Source organism: Platalea leucorodia (assembly GCF_965183815.1).
Source record: "Platalea leucorodia genome assembly, chromosome: 7".
In the NCBI taxonomy this organism is placed as follows: Eukaryota; Metazoa; Chordata; class Aves; order Pelecaniformes; family Threskiornithidae; genus Platalea; species Platalea leucorodia.
This window is the reverse complement of record NC_138829.1, coordinates 45450064-45476749: the sequence shown is the minus strand read 5'-3', so window position 1 is coordinate 45476749 and position 26686 is coordinate 45450064. Positions and strand designations below refer to the sequence as shown.

At 45.4% G+C, this 26686-nt stretch overlaps 2 protein-coding genes across 18 annotated transcripts in view; both read right to left on the bottom strand.

Moving 5' to 3' along the window:
• MADD (MAP kinase activating death domain) overlaps positions 1 to 9710 on the bottom strand; it is a 77138-nt gene extending 67428 nt beyond the window's left edge. For all 9 annotated transcript variants that reach the window (XM_082318038.1, XM_082318041.1, XM_082318042.1 and 6 more), the window contains exon 1: positions 9663 to 9710. The gene's annotated coding sequence lies outside the window, so the exon portion shown is untranslated. The remainder of the gene's footprint in view (positions 1 to 9662) is intronic.
• Positions 9711 to 12044: 2334 nt separating this feature from the next.
• Positions 12045 to 26686, bottom strand: part of NR1H3 (nuclear receptor subfamily 1 group H member 3) — a 30970-nt gene continuing 16328 nt past the window's right edge. For 6 of the 9 annotated variants that reach the window (XM_082318203.1, XM_082318201.1, XM_082318206.1 and 3 more), the window contains exons 2-10: positions 24221 to 24468; positions 21065 to 21331; positions 17968 to 18176; positions 17541 to 17720; positions 17019 to 17134; positions 16609 to 16787; positions 15335 to 15448; positions 14392 to 14486; positions 12045 to 13990 (exon numbers count right to left, since the gene is read on the bottom strand). In XM_082318203.1, coding sequence (XP_082174329.1) covers positions 13844 to 13990; positions 14392 to 14486; positions 15335 to 15448; positions 16609 to 16787; positions 17019 to 17134; positions 17541 to 17720; positions 17968 to 18176; positions 21065 to 21331; positions 24221 to 24338 — 1425 coding nt within the window. In that variant the 5' untranslated portion in view covers positions 24339 to 24468 and the 3' untranslated portion in view covers positions 12045 to 13843. The remainder of the gene's footprint in view (positions 13991 to 14391; positions 14487 to 15334; positions 15449 to 16608; positions 16788 to 17018; positions 17135 to 17540; positions 17721 to 17967; positions 18177 to 21064; positions 21332 to 24220; positions 24469 to 26686) is intronic. The other 3 variants (XM_082318207.1, XM_082318208.1, XM_082318209.1) reach the window with 3 other exon arrangements.

Sequence of the window (26686 nt, the reverse complement as noted above, 5' to 3'; positions counted from 1 at the left end):
AAAGAATAACTTGAAAACAACAAACTGTTAACCCAACTTAGCTCACTTACATTTTCCTCACACAGAAGCTTCCAGCTTTGATAGGCCAGCCTTACACTCAACTGTATAATAGTCAGCAGGTATTTAAATCATTGCTTGAAAAAATGATACGAAGATCGCAAATTATTTTCCAACAGGCAGATGTTCAGCCCTGCTTTCCTTGCAACTCTTCCATAGTTTAGGATGGTACCAGAGAGGCCTCTCCTTCCATTATCTCCAGATTTTATCTGGTACAAGGATCATACTGCACAGTTCACCAGTGCATGGATACCTTTAGAATATAAGTGAGGGTCATACAGTTCAATTTACCTGACTGAGTGAAAAACATACAGTGGGACATTAATTTCTAAGAGAAAAAAAGAGGAAGTCGTGAAGGAGACAGCAAGAATTACAGGGCAGAAGCCACATGAATTCTGGTTCACTGAAATCTCACCTTGCGAAAGACCAGATTTCCAGCCATGTCCAAAAGGAACTAACTTTTCAGTTCTAAAATGTCCTTGGAACATCCTGAATTTCTATTTATTCTCAGCCAAGACAGTCTGTACTCAGTTCAGATCCATAGCCACTACGCCTGACGTTAGTGCATTGTTTACTGTGAACTCAAGTTCCATACCAATCAGACTAAACTGAAAGCTGAAACAAATACAAATAGGGCCAGGAGTTTCAATGCCCACTTTTTGGTTGATTTATGTTTACTTTTCTCACATTACACACCTTGAGTACGCTGAGACAGCTATCTGCTAAGCTGCGAGAAATAGGTGCGAGTACCTCAGGACCAGCCCACCTCACCTGCGTGGCCAGGAACCCCACTTAACTCACTGTAGAACTGGAATCAACAGTTTGAAGCACAATATGAACTATTCATGGTAGCTTTACCTGTCTTTAGTCATTCTCATAATCATTATGGAATCTTTACCACTGAAATTTTGGTTACTTCTTCTTCCAAGTCTGTTTCAAGTGATTCCAGCCGTTATCTCTGGCATAGCATGTACTATTTTTGCTTGTACTAAGCTTTTAAAGAAGCAGACAAGCAGTCCCCATTTCACGTGAGCCATTTTACACTTTCTCTGCTTAACAGCAACATTAACATTAAACACGGGTAGTAGTTTTATACTTAAAAATGCGCAACATTCTAGGAAGCCCATTATCCCTATTATCCAGATACTACAGTGGTTCTAATAACACAAGAAACGCAGATGACAGCGCAGATGAGTTGAGAACGCCTCTCCTTCTCCAGAGCTTAACAGAACATGGAATAATTTCTAAAGTCAGACCTGGATGGACTTGCTATACTGGTGCAGCTGCTTCGTGTGTTACCATCCACCTTGGCAAGGCAGCAGTGCATGCCAATGCTGTGACTCCTAAAAAGACATTAGCACTTTGGCACCAAAAAAAAAAAAAAAAAAGGAGGCATTTTCAAAGCATTGCAAGCATGCCTAAAACAGACAATGGCATACTTATCTAGTATGGTTAGTCTATAATATAGGTGTGGTTCTGTGAAATGCCTAGGGATAGTTTCAAGCATAAGAAATCACCCAGTAGAGAACACGACTGCAGGCAGATTCTAAAAGCATCCTCCCTGGAGCACATGCATCACAAGAGTCAGTAAAAGTTCCTTATGTATAAAACAGCAGATGCATCCCAACTGTTTCCACTTTCCATCTATCCATAAAGCCCAAGGAAAAGGACTGAATAAATGAGACTAAAGAAAATTAGAGAACGAACTGTGAAAACAGTTTTTGGTAATACAAAAAGACATCCTTGGAGGCCCTTCCAAAGAATTATAATAATTTAAAGATTTCTTCCTTTCCTACTACAGAATAATATTATCTCCTTGCCTTCTGACAAAAGGCAAACATCTGACACAGCCAAACATCTTTAGCCTCCAAATCAGTTTTCCAGAGCAAAATGGAGGTAGCATGGACAGGGATGCCAACAAATAGATCGAACATGACCAGAATTAGTTCACAAACAGAAGTATCATGCCACACAGACAGGAACCGTTCTGCAGCATCCCAGAGTGAAGCTGGACTGATTCAGGTTCTCGGTTGCTATAGTGACAGATTTCCCTGTCCTTGTCACATGCTGGCCTACTCTCTCCCTCCTGCTCCAGCCAAATGCTTGGCTAAAGCAGCCTGCTGTACATGCAAGACCACGCAGTCGCCACACATGCACATGCTGCGAAAACAGACCCACAGGTAATCTGATTCAGATCAATCTCCATAGCAACCCAATCTTTAGTCCCTAGATCTTAGCCTGTCGGGTCTATTTATAGAGCAGCTGCAGCGCTCCACCCCCTCCGCTCCACCATCAAAACTCCCGGCATTGCCCACACTACAAACAAGCTTTGCCCAGGCACAAGGACTGCCTGGAGCCAACGCTGAAACACAGCCCTCCTGGCACCTGCGGGCCCCCCAGCTAGATGACAGCATAGCATCTGCAACATGTTAAACGCCTCCCAGTTGCTGAGTTTTCCATATCCATGAGTACCACAAATATCAGAAGTCGTTATTGCTCACGGAGAGCTGAGCACCAACAGCAGCTGACAAAATCCGCTTCTCCAGGTACACATAGGATGCTCCCACAGACATCCACTGCAGCTGCTCCTTTAGTCTTGTGCAAAAAGGACGTGCAAAGCGTGCCCACACAAACGTGCAAACCTAACAGGAACTTGCAGGCAGCAGCAAACGCAAAGGGGTGGTCCCAGCAGTACCTGCCCCACAGAAGCACAGCTGTACCCATCAGCAGATATTTGAAATCCATGCAGCTGGGACATTCATCTACTAACTGTTTTAAAAAAAAAAAAAAATAAAAACAAAAAGAAAAATGAAGACCGAGGCCTTGAATGAGCCATGAGAGATAAGCACGTCAGAAAGAATGGTATGCGAATACTGTTATCCATTTTATTCTATTACACTCTTGGGGAAAACCATCAACAATAACCTAATGCAGACGAAGCACACGCTTTTACAGTACTCTGCTTGCTAACAGGAATGAGATGACAGGTTTTAGCCTCAGTCTCAGTTCATTTTGCACACTTCAATTTAGGTTAAAGACCTTATTCTCCTCCCTTCTTTACTGCCTGAAACACCTCTCGTGATCCTCCCTGCAGCTTCTCATAGTGCAGGGCACACAGAGCACCACTCACCATCTTCTCACAGACCATAAATTCCGGCATAAAAACCCTCTGTCAACCCAGCCAGTTCTCCTGCTCTACACTGTTTGAATTTAAATTCATCTTTTATTTAAAAATAATCTCCAGAGATCTGCATGAGGGAACAGTAACACAGGAGCTTTGGCTCCCTGCCCTTCACTCTTTTCAAGTCCATCCTTTTTTTCCCCTCCTTAGGAAACGTCACCATCACAAAATACAAGAGCCTTCTCATCTATTTCTATCTCATCAGCTTTTCATCGATCCTCACAACTCCAGTAGCAGCTGCTAACCCACTTTGCAAGGGGCAGCGGGAGGAGGGGAGGCAGCCCAAAACCTCAAAACCTACGCAACGCCCCCGAACAGAATTAGCCTCACCTTCTGCAACCACTATATTCTTTTCCAAACCAGAACTGCTTTCAGCTCAAGTTTTGAGCTGAGAAACTTTCTCTCTGCTTTTGAGCACAGCCTAGACCCCAGCACCCATGAGATGCTTCCATTCCCAGCCCTCTGCCCAGTTCCCATTTGAGAAGCAGGCCACAGTTCCCATAACGCGGGCACCAGCAGGTTTTTTTCCAAAAGCCAAACACCGCAAATGTACAGCCGTAAAAAAATCACAAGAGAACAACAAAGCATGTGACATTTAAATTGAGAGAACTGCTGGATGCAGCTGCAACTGCTAAATTATTCAGCGCTCTCCCTTGCCACGGCAAGCAGCTCAGAGCCAGGAGCTCAGAGAAGAGACTTGGACAAGAGGACAGCAGGTAGAAAAGACACACCGCAGGCAAACAGCGAGGAGCGCACCAATGACCAGTGGCTTCCCCTCTCACATAGGTTTCAAGCCATTCACCTACTCCTTTACCAGGTGACATCACTCATGGCACCCCCACCAAATACAGGCACATTCAACTCTCCTTCCTGGAGATGGGCCGCATGGGGACAAATGACAGGCGTGCCGGGATCCCGACAATAAATTCCAGCCATTTATAAGGCAGAAAAGGGGGACACTCACAACCAGTGTGGGAACACTGAAACTTTGCTCAGGATAATGAGAACCAGAAAATAAAAGAGAAGCATTTGAAATAATCGAGTTACTTGGCTGTTGTTAGCACTACAGAACTGGTACTCGGAGACTCACATCTGGTTTGCCTCATCTTAGAAACACTCATCCTGTCTCCCCGCGTGTGCCACCTGCCTTGTTACTCCTTCCCTCTACACACCTTCCCCTTCTCTTCATCAACACTGCGGAAGATCAGAAATTCCTACTCTCAAACCGATCCTACTATTAATTTTGGTGATAACTCATAGTACCAGCTAGTCTAGCAAAGAAGAAAAAGCAAAGAGAAAAGCCCATTTTCTCTCTGCTAGAGCTCTGGGATGTGGGAAGCGCGCATTTGGCACACTCACCCACACGTAAACATTGGAGGAAGCAAGCTCGGAGCAAAGAAGGGACAGGAACCGCCTCAGGCAACTGTTAGGGCCAGCGAGTAACAGAACAAGGGGTCCCAAGAGGACCTTCTAGACATCAGCAGTCACCAGCAAAGGAGGGAGGGAAAACACAACACCTGCTGCATATGTCTGAAGACTAATGAGAGAAAGAAGGGAGAAACAAGGTGGCCTAGAGGAAAGAGCAAGCATGCCCAGCTCATAGCTCCAGCAGATCACAGTTTAACCGCTATCAAGCGGAAACAGATACAGACACAGCAGCAGAGTGGCCCAATGCTCTTGGGTGAAGCAATTTTGTTGAACACCAGTTTCAATTCTTAATCATCTTTATCACAAAAAGCGCTCCTCTCCTCCTGCTATCTGATGCAGAGGCAGAACTCCCCATCTCCTGCCACAAGGGTCTTTCCAGAGCAAGTACCATATACCCAGGCAAGCAGAGATGCAGGGAAGCTGATGTCAAAGCTACGTAAGAAGACAATCAAACATTTGATATTGACAGTGGGAAATTCAGTTAGAGTATAAGCAGGACACAACCATGGCACTGAACTCGCAGACGTGACAAAGAAAAGGAACAGATTAAGGAAAAAAAAAAAAAAAAAAAGGCTGCTCTGCTCATAAGATAACACCAGTTCCTGGAGGTCATCAGATGAATTACCGTCCATCTGGGTATCTTTGTCCCCTGTGTAAAAAAACAAGGTTCATTTCCTGATTCTCACAAATACCACTTAGAACAACTGTTTAGAAATAAGCTACAAATAAAGCAAAAAGGAGAGATCTGACAAACATTGCAGGATACATCAAAGGCAACATGATGACCAGCCCTTTTTTGAGGGCTGCCACAGCTGTGAAATACTGAAGACTGTGGAAGAAACAGAAAACGATGAAACTTTGTTCCTTGCTGCTACACTGATGCATTATTTCTCACAGGAACCAACGCAACAGTCGCTCATTTAACCGCAATGCCTAGGAACACAGCACGAGAACTGCCTCACGTAGGCAATTTAGGCAAGCAGCACTTCTTACTTTTAAATCACCGCGAGGGTCCTGCTAGTAGCAGTGATTAAAAGTAAATGCAACCCCTCATAATTCAGTGCTTTCCGGGCACCAAAAGGCACAGCCTCCCCATTTGGGAGTTCTCCGGTATAAAGAGATTTTAGAACTCCTGGCAGCATGTGGGTCATTTCTTCAGAGATTTGCTGGGTTTGGGGTTTCAGTTGGTTATTCTAGTTCCAAGAGGCAAATCAAGAATATGTTTCTCAATCATCAACAGTGATTTTCATGTGGTCGTGACAGGTTTAAAGGCCTCCAGACAGAGAATCTAATCACTCTAAAATTATTTTCTAGCTCAGACAACAGAGCAAAGACCAGCTGAATTATACAGGCTCAGTTACAAAGAGTGAACAGCAGGTCGTCGTAACAGTTTTTCATCGTTCTTGAGGTGGAGGAGGAAAAGCAGCAAATCCTTCCATCATTAAAAGACATATCACAATTATTCCACAGATTAACAGATTATCCCACTAAAAAACCTTCCCTTCTAATTGATGCCTAATGCTGCTCATTTTTATTTCACTTTGTGTCTCATTAAGTCACTGACGATGCTTTTCCTTCATGAAAATTTATACCTTGAGATAGATGGAGATCGTTTAAACTGGGGAAGCGATATTAATCTTGCATATCAAGCTCTCTCATTCTTGTTTCTAAATCCTTTCTCCATTGCTGCAAATCCCCAATCAGTAGCTGCATTCTGTATTTTCCACTAGTGCGTTGAATAACTACGTCAAAGCCTTTCTGCTAAGGGGCTGCCCGGAAATTTAACGCAATATATCTTAAATGCAGGCACAATAGGGCCAAAGGACATTTGCAGGAATTAATCTGGGTTGTAACATATGCATTGCCTGTCTCCGATTCCTTCCTAATGGAAAGTAAGTAAAACATTGAACTCTATACTTGGTTTTAATAAAAAAGTATCAATTTCCATCTTGTGGGCATGATGGCACTACCCACCTAGTTAAAAAACTACAGTGTGAAATGGCAGCCAAGTCACTAAATTTTACAACATTTGTTATCCACTCTCATGCACTAAATCTCTAACAGTATTTTTTCGCCAAAAAAGAAAGTCATTTCCCTGATAAACATATATGGGAAGAAGTATCAGAGAAAATCTATTAGCTCAAGTGCTGTAAATTAAAAACTGTGACAAGACTCATTCTCTTAGAATTCAGCAGTACTTCTGACTTGCTAACTTAATACCAGAAATTTTCATAAATATTTGATTTTTCAACTGACCTATCGCAAAAGATACTAAATAGACCAGACTGAACATCTTTCCAGAGGTATGTCTAGTACATCCCACCTACACATAACTTGAATATTTGATATGGCTTGAGGTGAGAGGAAAAAAGCTATAAATGATGAGCCTCTGTGCCCCCCACCCCAAGCCAGATAAAATCAAAGCCAACATTAATTTAATTTAGGAAGATGATATGAACAAGCGCTTTAGTAAGACTTGAGATGCACTGATGCCTCTACCATTTCTACTGAACCATCAATCCTGATACTCTAAAAACTAAAAAGCTACTTTGGCTAGGTGGGCAAGGCTTACTGTTGAAAATCATTGAAACTTTTATTCCTCTTTCTCCAAAATCCTTCTGAAACAGACTGAAGTTGGACTTCATTACATACACATCCTGTCTGCTTTCAAAAGAGTTACAGAATGGTATCAAGGTTGAAGAAGAGGTTTGTCCTCTAGACTATTTACTTTATGTTTTACTATGAAAATGTGAAACTAGAAGACCTATTTTTTTGCCACTTGCTACACAGGCTTTGGTTCACCACCATTCCGGGCTTTGGCACATACCACATACATCATCAAAACATATCTTGGCCATATTACGCAGTTTGTACGGAAAACATTCTTTCGGTGCATTTTCCTTTTTGTCCATCCAGTAAAACTAGAACTGCTTTAAAAGTAGCAATGGTATGGAAACCAATGCAGTAGGACTCTAACGCTTACAGCTTGAAAGCTGTCAATTTGGTAAAAACACAGAAGTCCATACTTGCAATACAACTGCAGCACCACGGGATAGGTACCTACAATATCTTTTAGTGCAGAGAAGGCTGTATTGTTTTTCAAACACAAGCGTTCTAGAGACTTGCTGATGATTTTGCATTTTATTAAACACACAGTAAGATGCTTAATGAGTGTATTCCATGGTACATTAAATCGGGTCCAAGAGCCATGTATTTTCTAACAACAGAACAGTAAAGCAAAAGAACTATTTTTATAGCTGGAATGATCGATCAGTTTGGGATTATATAACATGCTATGAGGGGACGGCCAGATCAGTTCCTGCAAAAACTGCATTTTAGCTATGGTAGATGTCTCGGGTGCTCTCTCTGATGTGTCAGGATTGCAGATTTTCATTAGTGCTAAAAACAGCAAGCACTTCTTGTGCCCATCCAAAACAGTTCCCAAGGTTCAAGCAGTATAAAGTCCAAAAATGGAGACACTTCCCAAATAACCTATATTTGGATGACTTTGGTTTGGTTACGTGACCCTCAAGACACCAGAATACATCTTCCCTCCCCTTGTTTCTCTCTACCAGTAACATCCTTTTTGCAGATAAGTGATGCTGCAAAGAGCACAGCAAGGACACTTGAGAGCATACCAACAGAAATGCTGACCCAGAGTTGCACTGAACGTAGAGAAAATGGCTGGCTTGCCTAGGGAAAGCACAACGTATGGCCAGATTCACAGTTCTACCCCATCACCGTGGGGCTGCGAATTTCTAATGTATGTTATTCTGTGTATGTCAGAAAACAGTGTGGTATGCGGGTGAGTTCAGGGAAAAAAGGGAGGGAAGAAAGCCCGGCAACAAATCAGTTTCCTCCAAGGCTTATCATTTCTCTAAGCACTTCTTTATCATGCCTCCACACAAACAGTAATGCAGACCAAGCTCTCTCCCCTTCCTCCGCCTGGAAACAAAAGTGAGCAACACAGCAAGGTGGTGACACTCTTTTCTAAGGGGAAAATGCTCTTGATTTATAGCTTACTTCATCAGAAGCTGCCTAGTATAAAGTGGATTTCCTATTCTATTGTCTTGGGGAGTAACAGGATCTGCGGTTTGCAAACCGAGAAGTAAAAGCACCTTTCCAGCCACATCACTGCAGCGATCCCTTCACGAAGCTGCACACCCAGCCTCTTCGAAGGGGGCCAGTCCGCCCCGCGTCTCCCCGCGCCTGCCCTAACCGGCCTCCCGCCTCCCCCGGGCGGGCAGCGAGGAAAAGCCGCCGGGAGGCCGGGCCGGGCCCTGCCCGCGGCGCCCCGCTGTGCGGGAGGGCGCCGGGCCCCGCGCCCCCGCCGCCGGCCGAGCCCCCTCCCCGCCCGGCCACGCCGCCATTTCCAGGGCCGGCCGGGACCGGCGCCCCGCGGTCCCCCGCTCCGCGGTCCCCCGCTCCGCTGGAAACCCGCAGGCGACCCCCGCCCCCCGCCCAGGGGCCGCTGCCCGCTCCCGCCCGGGGACCGCTCCGCCACCGGCCGGCTGCCGGCAGAGCCCCGCGGCGACAGCGGGACGTGGAGGCGAGCGGCCCCGCGCCGCCCCCCCCCGCAGCCAGAGCCCCGGGAGGATGGAGCAGCGCCCGGCCGGCCCCGCTCCCCGGAGCGGCGGGCCACCACCTCCGCCCCCTCCTGCAGTGACCTTGCGGAAGGGCTCGCCGTGCCCCAGCATCCCGGGGCGGCTGCGGCACGGCCAGAGGCGGGCGCGGAGGAGGCGGGCGCGGAGGAGGGGGGGGCCCTACCGCCAGCCGTCCGGCTGCGATCACCTCAGGCAGCGCCCGCCGGCCGGGCTCCGCGCTCCCCTGCCCGCCCCGCGCGTAGCGGCGCTGGGGCAGGCTCCCCGCTTCTGACACGTGCATGCGGGCACACGCACCCCGCCGCCCGCGCGCCGGCCCGCACGGACACCGACACCGACACCGACACCGACACCGCCCCCGGCCGGGCCGGGCCGGGCCGGGCCGCCCCGCTCACCTGCGCCGCCGCCGCCGCCGCCCCCCGGCCGCTCTGCGCCGCCCGGGCAGTTCCGCATCGAGCGCCGGGAGCGGAACGCGCCACCGCCACCCGCAGGGAGGGAGGGAGGGAGGAGCGGAGCGAACCACTCGCACCGACGGCGGGGGGGAGCCACCGCGCCAGCCTCCCGCAGGGGGGCGCTGCAGCCGGCTCCCGCCGCCGCTCCCCGGGAGCGCGGCGGAGAGGGAGCGGGAGGCCCCGCCGCCGCAGCGGCCGCCACCGTCGCGCCTCCGGGCTGGGCCTGGGGGAGCGGCGAGGCCGCAGCGCCGAGCCCCGGCCTCCCTGCGCCGCCACCCCGCTGCCCGCGGCGCCATCACGCTCAGCTGTTCCCCGGGCCGGTGAGGGGCAGCGGGCAGGCTGGCGGCAAGATGGCAGGAGGGGCAGAGGCTGCGGGGAGGCAGCTCCCCCGAGCAGGCAGCTCCCCCGAGCAGGCCGCGGGAGGGTCGCCTGGCACGTTTCAGCCGCACCAGCCTTTGCCTCGCAGCAAAGCCCGGCGCCAGGCAAGCAAGGCCAGCGAGAGCCGCAGGGACGAGGAAATGCTGCCTTACATCGAGGCGACACAGCGCAGCCTACTTTCACCCCGTGCCCATCGAGCTCCTTGCCGATTTGCTACCAGCTTCACGAGATTACAAGAGAATTTGGTTATTAAAAGCTTGAGATGCAGCTTTTTTAATTCCTCCCAAGCTCCTATAAATCAGTACGCTACACAAACAAATCCATTTATTAACAAAACCAAAACTACTAAAATAAACCCAAAATGCAGCCAAAACTACCACAAGTGTCCCAATGGTTTCGAAAAAGAAATAACGTAATAAAGTGCAAAATGGTGAAATACTTGAATTTATATTCCACATCTGTACTCTGCCCATCGTTGGGGAATTGGGATTTCAGAAACACACTCATCTTTTCTTCCTCCCCACACTGATCTGAATAGATGGTGAGCAAACACGGCTGCTGCATCAGGGTAGAGCCGGCAGGGAACACCTCCCGAGATCACAGCTCAAGCAATCCATGATTTCTCCAGCGGCCAAGTTAGCAAACTTAATTTGAAACGGATAGGGTACGGAGACTTAGAGCGGCAGGGCTGAGCCTCAAGCCTCGGCAGCATTTTGCAAATACAAGAGTACAAAGGGCCGCTGATCTCAAGGAAGGTTCTTCCCCACACCTGCTGGCTTGAGCTCCCTGGGCAAGGAGAACCTGGGAAGCTGCTATAAAACAAAAAACTAATTCTGTACTGATTTGCACTTTAAAAAAATGAGAACAGGAATATGTAAACAAAAAGCTTGTATTCGATATTACATGATGATGAAAAGGGATGGAGAAGCAAGAGCAAGGAAAATCACCGTTTTCACCACTGCCATCAACAGCAACGTTACGGGTTGTACCTTGAAGATACCTCAAATTTACAGGCAGTTTTTCTCTTCAAATCAATAAAAATGAGATGCAGCTCAAAATGAAGAAAATGAAGCTAAAAATGAAGCTGCAGCTTCATTGCCGCTGCCTCTTCAGACTGTTGACAGCCTCATTGTTTAGCAAATCCTTCGAGCAGGGCCCAGCCACCCTCTAATCCACCCAGGGCTGGCTTGAGCTCTCGAGCTCTGCTCATTACTCCCCACCTCATACCCCACTGCAGCCTCCTATAAGCCTATTCCGCTTCCCTCTTCCTCTGGTTTAGTCGCTTCCAATTTAAATTTTCTAGAGCAATGCAGAGGCTTCAGCAGAGCAGCCTGTGGTGCAGAGCCTTGCTGAATTGACAATCGCTTTCCTTTCCCATTGTGGCAGGGGATCTTCAAGCGCTTCGGAAGCAGCTCATGCTGCACAGCTCTCTCCTCCCCCCTTCTACCCTTCCCTTCCAGGTAATGCACGTGGACAGCTGTTGCTGTTGCTTCCCCACGCCGATCATTGTGGATGTAGTCATACCAGCTGTCAGCTAGGATCCTGCCGAAATCCACTCAGCAGCCAGGGGCACGCTGGACTCCCATTTCAATTTTGGTGAGCCACAATATGCAGAAAATGGAGTAGAGCACGTGGAATAAAAGGGTTAAATTCTGAGTGTAGCTGTACAAATCAAGGTGAGGTACGTATGGATAATTCATGGTCTTCATGACATGCACTTAATCCACTTCATGTATCTGCCAGCTCTGGCACACAGCAAGGTGCATACCAAGCTAAAACCTCATAGTAGAGGCCCAAAGAAACTGCCTGGGGTTGCACCGCTATTTCTTTTTCACCACATCTTACTTCTCCCCAACCTATACACCCACTTTCGTATCAGCTTTGAGCTTCTTGCATCAAGAACTTATTCCACCCTCCTCCAGTCTAATGACGGCACATCAGAGAATGTCAAAATCCTGTATTAGGCTTTATTCTTTTATATAAACATTAACATTTCTCAAACAGATTAGTTAAAAATACAGATTTAAACAAGAATTTTTGCAATTGCAATGAGTTATAAAAAACAACAGATTATTTTACAGATTGTTACAAGTGCTTTACAAAGGTGCAGAGTGAAGGCCAGTGGCAGGGGACCAACCTCAAGTGCAAAATGGACACGATACCCTCACCACGGGCATAGCGCTCAGATACACAGCCAAAAAAAATAACCCAAAAAACAAACAAACAAAAAAATGAGCCATGTGAACCTAGGCTCTTGGGATGCTCACCGGGCAAGCAAACATAGACCCCTATGACAGAGAAGACTCATGAGACCAAGCTACCAGGATACTTAAGGTTACATCTCTGAGATCAGCCATAAGATGTTGTTTCTTGGAAAATAAGGAACATGTTTTACAACAGTATATTTCTCTTCTGTCAGACAAAATATTGCTGTAAATCCTAGAATACTTACGGATGTGGATACTTAAGAACTTGGGGCATAAATCCAGTGTGGATCTCACAGTGCCCAAAGTGAAGAAAGGATACAAGACCCAAGTGTCCTTCTAAAGCCGTTGGCACTCCTCATACAGCAGGGACCTCCATATCCCATGACCATCACTAAAACCTTGAGCAAGTACCTTGGAAAGACTTTGGCAAAAGGAAGAAGACGCAAGTGGATCTGTTTACACCTAATATTCCTGCAGCCCGTGATCTGAGAGTCGTGCAGCCCATAGCTTACGCAATGCCCACATATTTCACTAAACGCAGTGTGTCCTCTCTCCTTGGCCGATACATCTTCACACCCACCTTGGAACACATACCACATGCTCCAAATTCTTGGAAGTTTTTGAGATCCTTCCACCACACCTACCTTGCCTAGGTACCAGTCCTTCCCACCTATCTTCCATTCCACCCCTAAAGATAAAATCTATGCCCTGATTTGTTTTGAACTAAAGTTTTCCAGCTGTTAGCAAATCAAAGGTAAAGTGAACTGGCTGAGAACCACGAGATAAAACTGCGATGTACTGCGTTAAAAAAAAAAAATCTACTACTTTATGCCTGACGTATTTCTGATGTACAAATGTTCCCTACCCAGAGGGCCTCCCTGTTAGACAAAGGGCACTACACATTAGAGGAATCCTTTTTCCAAAGGAGGGCCAGAATGAAAGGGCAGCTCTAGAGATGAAGTCTCATAATAAAGAAATAACAGTTACTTCTCTTGGAATTGTTGTAAAGGGCAGCACATACAAGAGATTTTATTTATAGGAAACCCAGTGAAACCCCTAGAACATCCACATTGACTTCCCTGAGCTCCTCAGATCCAGGTACACTGGGGACCCTGCAGAAGCTTTTTGAGCTGGGTTACTCTCAATAGAGAGGGTTTGGCAAGTTCCTGCAAATTCATTTTCATAATCAACAAGAGAGGAGAGGATCAATGCGCAAGCCCTCAGGACATGCTTAGAGAAGAGAAAGACTCTGAAGAAAGAGGTGTATGTGTGCAGGGGGAAGGTCTTCATTTCTACCGTTTTCAGATGTTTCACGTTATTCCTTTGGAGTATGGGCACTACATCGAAACCAACCCCCCCATCTGATCTACCCCAGCTGCCTCCTGCATAGTCTCATGACAACACTGAAACCCCAGGCTCATCACTCCCTGCACTGCCTAGCCCAGAGTTCAGTGCTTTGGAGAGGGGAGGCTGGCTTCTCGTTAGCAAAGGCTGGGAGATGGCATTATGTCAGCACGTCAGTGCCCTGGGAGCATGCGGTCACTCATGCACATCCCAGATTTCTGAAAGCAGGGGAGGGAGTTTCTTGTCCTGCAGCCGAAGGGCAAACACCTGTTCGGAGTGGACACTACTTAGTGTCCGAAGACTGACCAGCTTCATTAACATCCGTGGAAACATCAGGCGGTCCTGCAGAGTCAGACAAATAGACAGCTGTTAGTAAATTCACACTAAAACTTTGTTCAAAAAAAAAAAAATTACCACACCAGATGATGCATTGTAACCACAATCCTGACTCCCTCTAAACCTGGCATTCTCCAGAGGCGGCAGTGTGGAGGAACACGAATACTACACCATACCCCAAAACTCCAGACTTTCCATGCTGGCTAAACCACGGAACATGATACACAGCAGGCTGTGACAGCTCACAAATCCTGCATTTACAGCTGCTACCAGCCAGCCACAGAAGGGAAAAGCATGACAGTACAGGCAGCAAGAGACCTGTTACAGACAGTACTGCAGGAACTGTTCCTGCATAAACACAAAATCAGTGTGCATCATCGTTGGAGATGTTCTGGTCAGGCACTTACATTTGGTCTGTTGATGCAAATGTAAGAATGAAGGGCTTCCACATAGGTGTGCTGCAGCCTCTCCACCAGGGACTGGTCCTGCACATTCGGTCGGTCTGCCAAAAAGCAGGTTAGAAGTAAGCAGATTGCCACAGGCAGCTTCACTGGACTTGACATCCCTGCCTAACCTCAGTGCCTCAGTATGGTCTCTCCCCAAAATCTCATCTAGCATTCACCCAGCACAGCTGGGAGAGTCACCCATGACTGCAGCAACTCTGTCAGTTTTCTGTAACAGTTCTTTCTCAGTGATGTCTACTGCAGACGGGGAGTCCAACCTGACTCCTAGAGAGGTGGAAGGCTAGGGAGACCAAACAGCACTATGAAAGCGTGTTTAGTCTCGCATTCCTGTCCCAGTGAAGGTGAGAAGCTGCCCATTCAGGAGGGAATGGGAAAGTCTCTTCAGCAGCTGAGCCAGTTAGAAAACAGGAACAAAGGAAAAAAAAAATTTCATCTTTCAGGTCACAAGACAGAAAACATAAGTAAAGAGTAGAGGGTGGCTTCTTTGCAAAGCCCTGTCCTGGCCCAGAGCCATACTGGTCTCACATCCAGAGTATCTTTACGTGACCACTAGATGTCACTCGCGCCGTGTGGCCTGCATCACACCAGAGTACTGCCAAGTACATTAAGGAGAGAGTAAAATAGCAATTTCTAAATGAGGAAGACAAATATTGGCTGATTTTTCTATACACCTGTCCTGCAGTGAGGAATCTGATTTCCTCTGGAAGTGGCACTAGAAAATTCCGAGTATAATGAATACCCTAAGCAGAAGTAGTAACACGCTCCCTTTATCACGAGGCTGTATACACCCTCTATTACTCCTCTTCAGCTTGTGACCTTCCTTAACTCTACTTTATTTGCCCTCTGACTCACTGCTGCAGCTCTTCAGATCTCCCTGGCTTTTTACCTGCAGAGAAAATGTTGATCGCAATTAAAAGTGCATATTCAGCATCGTTGAGCTGTAGCTCATTCATTCCCTTTGAGAACTCAAAGATGGGGTTAATGAACTCAAACTGCAGACCTGCAGCAAACAGAAGAGAACAAGGTGAGGCAACGACAATTGTCTCCTCTCTCTCCCTCTCCCTCTCATGGAATAAGCTGCCAGAAACCCACCACAGTACACCAGGGAGTAGGGAGGACAGGCAGGCAGGGAAAACCCCTTACGTTATGTTCCAAGTGTGGCTGAAACCTCCCTTTACATCCCACCACTACTTGTGAGCACCAACAACAGTGGCTGAGGAGTCAGGCTCTAACTGTAAAATGATGCTATTTCTGGGTTTTCTTAGAGCCTTAATGCCCCACAGCACATTAGCAGGCAACAGCTAAAGGAACACAACATCAACTATAACTCTGTCAAAAAGTCAGAAGCCCACAAGTACAACAGCTACACTTCCCGCTCTCACAGCATCACCTCCTTCAAACCCAGCAGCCCTCTTGCTTTCAAACAAAGCTTTAATCCCATGCTCCAGATTCATCTGAAGTCCGTCTGAGCTGAAAATACATAGTTCCAAGAAGTCTGAACTATGCCATTGCCTTCAGCTTAAAAAGCTGGGAGAGCTGAGGCAGAGCCTGACTTTGGCTTCCAATCACCTCCTTTGATAAATGCAGTCAGGCAGAAATGCATTGATATTTATTGTCCTAACATTCAGAGGCCACTGTCAAATCAGGTCTCTTTATGCTACGTGCTATATAATCATGCTGAAAATTTTAGGTCTTTCCCCCAAAACAGCATCCAAGTTTCTGATTTCCTGCGGTACAACTGTGTCAGAGAAGGATGAACAAAATGGAGGGAATCTTTCTGGCTGCCTGCTTTTTGCCTTCCTAATAATATGAAGAGCATCAAGGAGAAAAGTTGTCTATAAAAGCAATCTCAAGTATAAGTGGTTAAATAGCTACCCAAGGAATCAAAAAAAAAAAAAAAATCACATGAAGGACAGCCACGGTCTTGCTTTGAGAAATGTTGAAGATACACACTTCCTGTTACTTCATCTGAAATTACCGACACTCATTGCTTCTGGAAAAACAGACTTCAGAAATCACATCACCACAGACCATCGTGGTGGTCTGTGACATGTCTAAAGCACTCTGCGGGGACCTTCAGTATATACTTCATATCAACTGAAATGTCATCACACTTATGTCATCACTCAACGCATGCATCCAGATTAGCAAGTGATATACTTGCAAAGGAGAAAAGGCTGGGGTTTGATTTCTTGTGATCTGATACGGCTCTACAACCACATGTCCACGTCAGATCTCTACCAGCACGGAAGTTCACACCAACTGTGAGCCCTAGGTGCACTCTTACAAGCAAGATTTTCATGCTGTAGGAGTCCGAATTTTCCAAAGCAAGTTCACACCTAACAAAGAGACATGAACTGAGCTGGTATCACATGTTAAAAGCAGAAGGAGAGAAAAAAAAAAAAAAAAAAAAAAAAAGAAAAAACCCACACTTTTGTGGGGCTATTGGTCTGGTCCTGTTCTAAACGTCTCACCTGACTTCAGCTTTAAGGCCACACATACTATTTCCAGCAGCCCACATTAAAAAGGAAAAGATGAAAGTACACAAGACACAGGGAAGGAAGAAACACCTGTCTAATGCACCACCTGCTTTGGCGAAGTCATCCCGATTATAGCTCAGGTCCTTAAGAAAGGTGATGCTCTCAATCTCTGGATTGTAGCGCCGAGATGTCTCCAACAACATCACCTGAAACCAGAAATAGATATACTTGATTTGAAAACAGGAAAGAATGTTACAACATCAATAATTTGCTGAGTGTTAGAGCATCTCTGAAAAAAACAAAAAAAACCCAAACAAAACCCCTCCAAGCAGTTTCTCTCAGAGTGCTTAAAAATCTAAGGTAAATTCTGCTGCGTCCTTTGCAGTATCTGCTTCTGGGAAGGGGGAAATACCTGCTTACCACTACCAAGGCTCTTGCCTCGTTCTCCTCTATAGCCCTTTGCCAGTATAGCCTGGCACTGCAGTAATGGTCCCATAGCTGAGGTCCTTCAGCCTGCCACCCCATAAAAAGGGATGGAAACAGTTCTTCAGGTGGGTACTCCAAATTTTTTTATCTCTGCTACTATGTATTGTGGTGGAGCCAAACTCTCACCTCTATGGTAGATGTTTTCAATAAAGCGATCTGATCTTCCCTGGTGAGCTCCAGGAAGCCAGGTAGTTGCTTGGCAAAGTCCACAATCTCTTGCACAGAGATAATTGCAAGTTCTGTAAAGTGAGCAAAACGCTGCTGCCTTGCTTCACGGTTATTAGGGTCAGGAACTTGGGGCCACGGCTGTGGGAATGGGAAGAGACAGCGTATATATGTGAAAGATGAAGCCAGGGCAGAAAGATGAGAAGATGAAGTGAACAGAGAAAGAAAATGAGACACATTGGAACATCATCCTTTGCTATTATTTACAGAACTTTAGCCCACAGATGCAATGCCTAAAGTATCTCTGTTCTCCCAAATAATTCACCCACAACCCCAACTCCCCAAACTTCACTTTTTCTTATTTTGGATACACTGAAGGAGTTTTTACCGTCACTTTGAGCCTGTCTGTGAACGAGCGCTGATTGCACTGCTGCTGAGCGGCCACAAGCTTTTTTATCATGCTCAACTGTTCAGGCGTCAGTTTGTGGGAAGGGCTTGGCGGATTCGGAGGGTTTGGACGCACCACAACTGTCCGAGCCTGATCATCTTCCTGCTTCTTCAGTTTCTTCAGTCGGATCTGTTCTTCAGACAGAACATCTAAAGCAGGAATAGCCAGAGATCAATCATGACATATGAACACACTGGAAACCACACTAAACACAGGGTAACATGCTGTGGATGGAGAGGCAGAGATCACAGCTGCCTGTATCCGGTATAACCAAGTGTACACAACACAGACAGCAGGCAGTGATACTTATCATTTGTTTCTGTCTTTTTTTCCCCACTCTAAGTTGTTCCATTGCCTTTCTTTTAATCATACTGTGATGCAAAGTGTTCACAAAGCTCCCTTCAGGATGCCCTGCAGATCTCAGAAAGACAACAGCAACCTTCCCTATTGAGCAATTCCCCAAAATGTCATGTTATAACAGATTCCAACACGTGCTCTCTTCACATGCCACGGTGCATCCATTGAATTTTATATTATCCTGCTGTTGTGTCTTTTTGCGATATTGCTAAATTAACAGCTTGTGTCATTTCATCTTACTCGCGAGGTCAGAGCCAGTACTGGATGGAGTTCGAGAGTGAAAGAACAACTTTCTACATAGCCCATCTGCAGCAGACTGTAGAGTACTAACATACCACAAGATAAATAATGAAAGAATAGCTTTGCATAAAACATACTGAGGACCGCAAGTCCTTCAGAAGTAGGGCTAGTAGTAGTCTTCAGTGAGGAAGTCAAAGGATATGCCATTTAGATGTAACATTGTAAGGAACAGAACAACTCAGAGGCATGTATTGTGAAAAATCCTACTGGACCAACTGCTCATTAGCTAATTTAAATACAAAAACCTGTTAACAGCCTGTAACTAAGTTAACTGAAGAATTCACTGATCTGAACATAGAGGAGGTTTGGTGTTTAAGTCAAATCTGCAAAAACTATCTGTAAGCTGCATCCAAAAAAAGGAAACTACCAGACATATCTGGATTCAAGGATTGTCTTCAACAGAATCATCCCGTGAGTTAGTGATGAACAAACAAAAAGCAGAAAAGGGACTGACTAGGGAAAAAGGCATCTTCAGGAACAGAGGTTAAAAAAATAAAGCTTGACTTTGCAAACAAGATTTAAAAAGTGCTGAAAGATTCTTTGGCCATTTTTTATGCACAGGTAACAAGGAAACATGACTGCTACACAGGACAGCAGGCCCCAAAACTGAACAAGTATATGCTTGCACTTCTCAAAAGAATCATGTTAAACATGAAGACGAGAAATGAAGAACTGCGAGAGAGCATTCTGAAACAAACAGTCCACGGGATTGGAGGAAAAGACCAAGAAGATAGCACATTCAAGCTGAGGGTAACCTTCATCCCTGACTTCCAACAGGGAGGATGCACACACAGGTACACACAAAAATTACAATTTTGACAGCAAAGACACTCAATACAATTACCAAATTAAGAGGGATCTGTAAGATTGGAGAATGCTAGTCACAGTCTTAGTTTAAGAAGGGAAGTCATTGATCCAAGCAATTGCAGTCCCTCATCTTGGGACTCATGCACAAAGAATTTGTAGCTGAGTAACAAGTTACCCAATATTACTGAATCTTGAAAACTGCCTATGTGCAAGCTTCTACATCATGCTAAATTCAAAGCAATCTAAGTTACTTGGTTTGCCATGAAGGAACTATTTAACCTCATGGTTCACACTGGCTTAAGAACAATAAACTGGCCATGAATAACTTCAGCCTGGGAATTAGAAGAATGTTTCCAACAGTTAGTAGAGGGAAGTTCTGGAATGACCTTCCAAGTGAAACAGCTGAAGGAAAAAGCCCTCAGTTTCTGTCAAGATTAACAAAGGGAATTTGCAAGTGGGGATTAGTGTTGACAAGAATTGCCAAGCACTTGATAATAACAACCCAAAGATTCCTTTTGGCCTAATTTTCCTGAGCTGTCTTCAACATAAAACAATGAGTAAACACAGAAACACACTGAGGCTCTCTTACCTGCACCAGAAGAGTAGCAAGGTGTACAGGTAGCCTTGCTCCATAACTTTTCAAATACACTTGTTTTGTATCTCTCAGGAGCAGGGGGAAATGGGGCAAAGACAGTATATGTAACACTGATACAAACCAGTGTGACAGAAATACCGATTACTTATGTTAGGTGTGCCGTGTTTCATGTGGAAACAACTGAACAGGATGTTTTCCCGGTGCAGCTCAGTGGGACTTTCTGCAGAAGTGTTTTTAGAAATGTTTCTGAAGTATCCTCTGTTCCTCACTGTTCTGGGTGCTGGATGTCAGAAAAGGAGACTTCATGCAGATTTAACATTAACCAAGCATCCATTCCGGTCAGTCTTGGCCAGCAAAGGGATGAAACCCAAACGCCTTGGCCGAGGAGGGCTGTTCCTGATATGTGAGCAGGAACATTGTTGAATATTCAGAAAGAAGCAGCCTTATGGCTCATGTGAGAAAAATAGCAGAGTTCACTAAAGGGAGCAATGAGATTGGGTCTGCACAAACACAGCTGCAGTGCTGTGGTGCTGCCCTTGACCTCTGTCGCAAGCTCACAGTACAAGGCAAAGGAAAGTCCCTGCTGTTCAAGGAGCACGGTGACCAACCTTGCAGTCCTGATCACAAGACAGAGAGAAGCCTGAGTTTACTGATACAGTTGACAGCATACTGAAGGACACATAAATCTTAGTTGTGAGTCTTTGATGATTCCATGAGTTGTTACAGGGAATACAGCAGGGCTGGGGCTCTCAGCACATGGGTGTTGTTCCATGAACAGCGTCACCTCTCCATATGATCCCTGCTAAACTCTCAGTGACTTCCCCACACATTCCAGCATGCAGCCTGCATGGCTCACCTGACCCCCAAACAGTCACGTTGCCCCCTTCTTTAAACCCATCAGCCCCCAGCCCACCCCCACATGCCTCCTCTCCTCTCCCAGCACCACGGTGCTCCGCCAGCACCATTTCCTGCACTCACACTGCTCCCGCATGCCCGCCTCCTGGCACTTGCGCAGCCGGCACTCCTGACACTTGCGACGCATGTACATGTCCATCTCACACTTGCCGCCATTCTTGCAGACGTACTGTGCACCCTTGATGACGCTGCGACGGAAGAAGCCTTTGCAGCCTTCACAGCTCAGCACGTTGTAGTGGAAGCCGGAGGCCTTGTCCCCGCACACGCTGCACACTTCATTTCCCAGCATCTTAGGGGCTGGGCCCTTCTTCCGCTTCAGGGGGGGATTTTCTACCAAAACGAAGAGTACCCGGGGGGGAGGGGGGGGGGGGGGGGGGGGGAAGAGAGAGAAAACCCACACACATGAGGGAAGCATGGTGTTTGCAGCTGACTGCCCCATTCCTTACAATAACCAATATCCCTACTCAAACCCACTATCTCACAAACATACGGATGAAAAGATCAAGTCTCCCATTTTCCCATTTCACAGACTCCCCTTCTGGCCGAGCATATCTTCTGCAACGAACCAACTATTGACATAGTCCAAACAGTTTCACCTCAACTATATAAGCAGATAAAGCTTCCCACTTGCTCCCCTCCAAAATAGGGTGAAAGAGCTAAAACACACTTAGGCCAGATGTTCTTCTGCACTTTTCATCAGCAGGAGTGACAGTTAAGCTACTAATGTGAGAAAGAGCTGCAAAAAAGTTGAGCTGAAATCCAAGACTGTGCAGAAAGTAATTTTCTTCAGAATTCACCTCCAGTTCTTACTTCTGTTCTCTGCCATACTCATGCACAAGGATAAGGAAAAGTGGTTCAGCAGTCAAATAGTGACAGAAAACCAGTGCTGAAACTGTCACCCTACAAAAGCAGACAGAGTAGGCAATCCCTGTGACTGGAACACTTGGGGAAACTCTCAAGGCAGAAGACAGCAACTTCACGGGAGTTAGGAGCAACAAGCAGGCAAGCAGCACGCTGCACAAGTTCTGTGAACCTTTGGAACCCCGAAGCCATCGTTTCTTCCTCAAGAAGAGTGCTCTCCACTCCTAAAACTGAAGCACTCTCATACTGACAGTACATTTACTGAACCTTGTTATTCCATCTGAAACACAGGGCCTTCACTACCGCCTCACATTTCAGATGGTCTTGTGCAGCAGCTCCCAGTTCTTCCTATGTCATTCTGACAGATCTTAATCTTGTCGCTGGCTGTGCATTCTGAAAACATCTTTGGTCTACTCCAACACGTCTCACCTTAAGCGCTCCAGCCAAATGCTTGCTGATGTTATTTGTGTACTCCCTCCTTACTAGCCATCTCTCTCTTCATTCCATTTAATTCTAGCCATGTTTACATCTGACATGTCCTTCTGCACAGCTCATAGTGCAAGTATTTTTCTGTATATCAGATGTTATAGATTCTTCTATGGCAGCTGTTCATAAAGATGACAAACAGCATGTCTTGATAAGTCTCCAGATTATGTTTAGATATGCCCAGAAAGCCTTTACACTGGGGTTAATTCATAGGGATCGGTTTGCAGGACAAGGCTGTTGCGTTTCCTGCTCAGCATCAGGATTACAATGGCATGTCTCATTTTCGTACGTATGGTTTATGTATCTTTATCTTTACTCTCAGTTATGCTTACTATTCTACTAGAGTCCCTGAAATGGTAAATAGTCTTAGGTCAGCCTCAGAAATTATTATTAGTGTTCTTCACTACATATTAGTTTTCACAGTCTTAAGTATCTTGGTGTTGATTTGCAATCCCATTGACTTTAGAGAGGTCTGGAGGTCACTCATTTTGGCCTGCACTTGTCATTGCAGACAGGACAGCAGGAAAATGTCATCAGAAAGGTTAAGTCTCTGATATTCCCCTCTCTTGTTCTACTATATTTCTCTTCACAGTATCTATTACAAAGAGGAAATTATGCAATACCTACAGTTATTTCAAATTAGTTAGTCTGCCATTGCATATATATATTAACCGCTATAATAACTTTGCTGAAGCCTCAGATGATGTTCATATGTTTCTGAGGGACAGCAAAGTAATCCAATGACTTCCACAAGATGGATCTGTCCATCTTGTGGATTTCTTAGCTGTCTTTAAGACATTACATAAATGTCCAATTACCATTGCTATGACTGTTTTATTGAGACAGATAGGCTTATTCTTTGATCTATGCAAATTATTTTCCATCTCTGAACACTAATCATTTTAGTTATATATCTTATTATTTCCATTTTCTGTAGTCAAAGATAACACAGAAATAATTTGAGATTTATCAAGCATGAATGCCATCTCTGTACCTTTAGCTCTCATTAGGGTCCTCCTTCTTCAGTAGATCCCCTATTTAATAATTTTTTCCACATTTTGTGGCTTTTTTTCTTGCATTTTTGTAAGGCATTTATCAATTGTTTTCTCTTCCTGTCCTCAAATCTGTTTTAAGGACTTTTATTGGGTAATATGTCTTCATCTTTCAACTACTCTCTTTGTTTCTACTCTGCAAATGAGTCCTCATTCAATGTTCAGATCACCTCTTCTTTTTATATCAGGGATTGCCCATTGCCTCACTGTTCAACAAATACATTTATTTGTCATATTTTCATTACGTTGCCAATACTATGCTGGACACCTCACTTGCGCTTTCCTTTTTTTCCTGTTACCCATCCAGAGATGTTATACTATGTGTTCTTAAAAGTTTGAAAGTGTAGGATTGTGTGTGTCAGCGGCAATTATAACTGCAAAATCTCAATTCTATTTCCTGATACTCTTTTACCTCAGTTAACCTCAGAAATGTGTAGAGGTAACTTCTACTGTCTTTCCATTATAAGAATCTGCAAGAACCTATTATTTCTTTGCATCGCTAACCCTTGTTGGATTGTCACCTGTAGTCAAGCTTTATTGTTCAGCAGCTTTTGATAAGGCTAATAAACAGAAATTCATTTTACTGCCACGGACCTAGCCTCTAGAAGGTAAAATAAGCAAAATATTCAACACATTTATCACCTGGATAAACCCAATCATCTTCAATTATCTATAACTGATTCTATTCTTAGGCATTCTCTCCAAGTGCCTCAAGCGTAGCAGAACTCACCCTAATATTTTGCCAAGTATCAATTCTGCTTGCAGCAGAAAGAACGGATAGCCTTTAGCTTGCATGGATTTAGTATGAGTTTTTCCATACCTGCATGCTCAGGGGGGTTCTCTGAGCCAGAGAAGAGCGAAAGCCCTTCCTCCTCCATCTCAAATACACTTGCCACCCTCTTCCCATGATCCTGTGTGCTGAGTTGAGTGGGACCCATGGAAGCCACACAGGAACAGCTCACTATAACCTCATCGCTGCAGCATTGTTACTGCCGAGCAAGGGGCCGCAGGCGTCTTTCTTCAAGGTCTTTAATTTCTCTCTGCTACTGAAAGTCAGAAAGGAAGTACCTGTGGAAAAAACACAGATGCAAAAGAGGCAAGAGTTCAGCTACTGAGGTGATTAACTCCCAAATCTATTACAAGCTGCATCACAAGCAAGCTTCAAGATTTTATTTCCTTACTTATTAAAAGGGACAATTAACTTTGTTTTATCAATGTTTATGCTCTTGAAACACAATATTTTAACAAACTGTGGTAAAAGGTACAAAATTAGCACACCCAGGCACAAAACTGTCTTTTTATTGCCAAAATATTTGTCAAAGCAGGACAAGTCTTCATTACTGCTAATACCACCAGGGGACTTCAGCCTTGACCTGTCCAAGTGTGCAAGAGGGAAATTCCAGACCTTACAACCAGTGGCCTTTGTTAAAGCTTCCAGTAACAAATAGCTCATTGATGCCAGCTGCCCTGGATTTTGCAGTATGTACTGCAGAGCACATAGAAAATTGTAAAAGACAATTTTGATACAACTATTTAGCAAAGACTACAAAACACTGAATTTCCCTATTAATATCAGTAGCCAAAGGCTGTGCCAAAGATCAATGACGTATCAAAGATGAGGATGACAAATACTCCCCTTACCTACAGCAAGAAATTGAAAGCCAGCATCATACCTATGGGAAATGACCATTACACCACCCTCAGGAAATAGATTCACCACCAACCTTCTGAGGATACCCTGTTCTGGAACCTGGAAACCACACTGAAAAGCATCTTTATTATACAGCACTAACTCCACTACAGAACCTGAACCTGGAAAACAAATCCAATCACTTTTTCCAAAAAGCACCACCTGCACAGAAAAAGACCTTATCGGTTTGACTGCACAGACTTTGTGAAATTGATGCAAACTGCTAATGTAAACACCCCTAATCTGATTGAACATGCATTTGATCAGTTGATCTTAACTCAGTGATTTACCAATGCAAGCTAAAGGGATTAACTGATTTAAAAAGCAACTACGCTAAAGGCCTGTACCAGTTCAACTTGAGTGATCGTGTTGAGGACTGGAAGCCTGCCACTCTCTGAAAGACAGGAGGTGACAGAAAGCTGCGGAGCAGCTCAGATACAAAAGCATCAGGTAAGCAGGGGCATGCCTCACACACTGCAGCGCTGACTGGGAAGAGGCAGAGGACCACAGTCTCAAGTCCCTTCTTCCCTCCTGGGAATTTGGACCAGACCGTGCAACCTTTCTTAGAATGCCAAAGGCAAAGATGAAAGCAATACTTCCACAAACCACCCCCCTCCCAGTACTCTGAAACAGCCATCAAGTATAAAAGCAGTCATACTGTCAAGCCTGCTGAGCTCCTGCCATCTCCCATTACCCTGTGGCAGATAATAGATGCAGGTGTTAAAAACCACAGGGCATATTAATTCACATGACCTTTGTAAGTGCAGCCTGAGACTGTATAAGGAATTCAGAGCTCCCTCCCCTTTGGTGAATGCACCCACTGAATCGCTGGAGAAACAGACTATCTAGGATAAATGCAGTGGCAGCAAATATAAAACTCAAAGCCATAGAAAGGAAGAAGTCCTATTCTGGGAGACTACAACCTAACTGATGTGATTTGCAACCAATTCAGAGAGACTCACAGTCCTCAAAGGAACAACGTGGCTATCACAATTAACTTTTTTTAAAAAAAAAAAAAAAAAAAAGTCTCCACTGTAAATCCTGCAGCAACTGAAAACTTTGTGGAAAGGCACAAAGCATCAGATAGAGACAGGAACCCGATTTGTAGTCCTAGTCCCATGTAAGCTCCTCACTGACACTGGTATCAGATGTCTCTAGACATGTTTGAGCATGAAACAAGAAAGCTAAGCGTACTGCCTCAGTGCATCTCCACATTCCTTTAAACCACAGAAAAGACTCGGTCAAACATTAATTATTGTGCAGAACGAATCACCAGCAGCAGTACCGCAGTAATTTTTCAAAGGAAGAGTTTGATCCCCCAGCTGAGAGACTGAGTGACAGTGCTCAGGCCCCACTGCCTTCAGTTCAGTGACCCGGTCTTGCTGCATCCCAGCCACAACTGCGATGTGTTCCAGAAAGCAAAAGAGGAGGGTACAGCCTGACGGGATTTCAAAACTGTGTCATCCGCACAACCATGACTGACGTTGCAAGAGTGAAACTTGCTGTCAGCAGGACATCTGGAGCCCAAAGGGGAGTCTCTAAGAGACTGCAGACTTCCTGGCAATGTCTGAGAAGTCTGCAGCTACCAACAGGGAG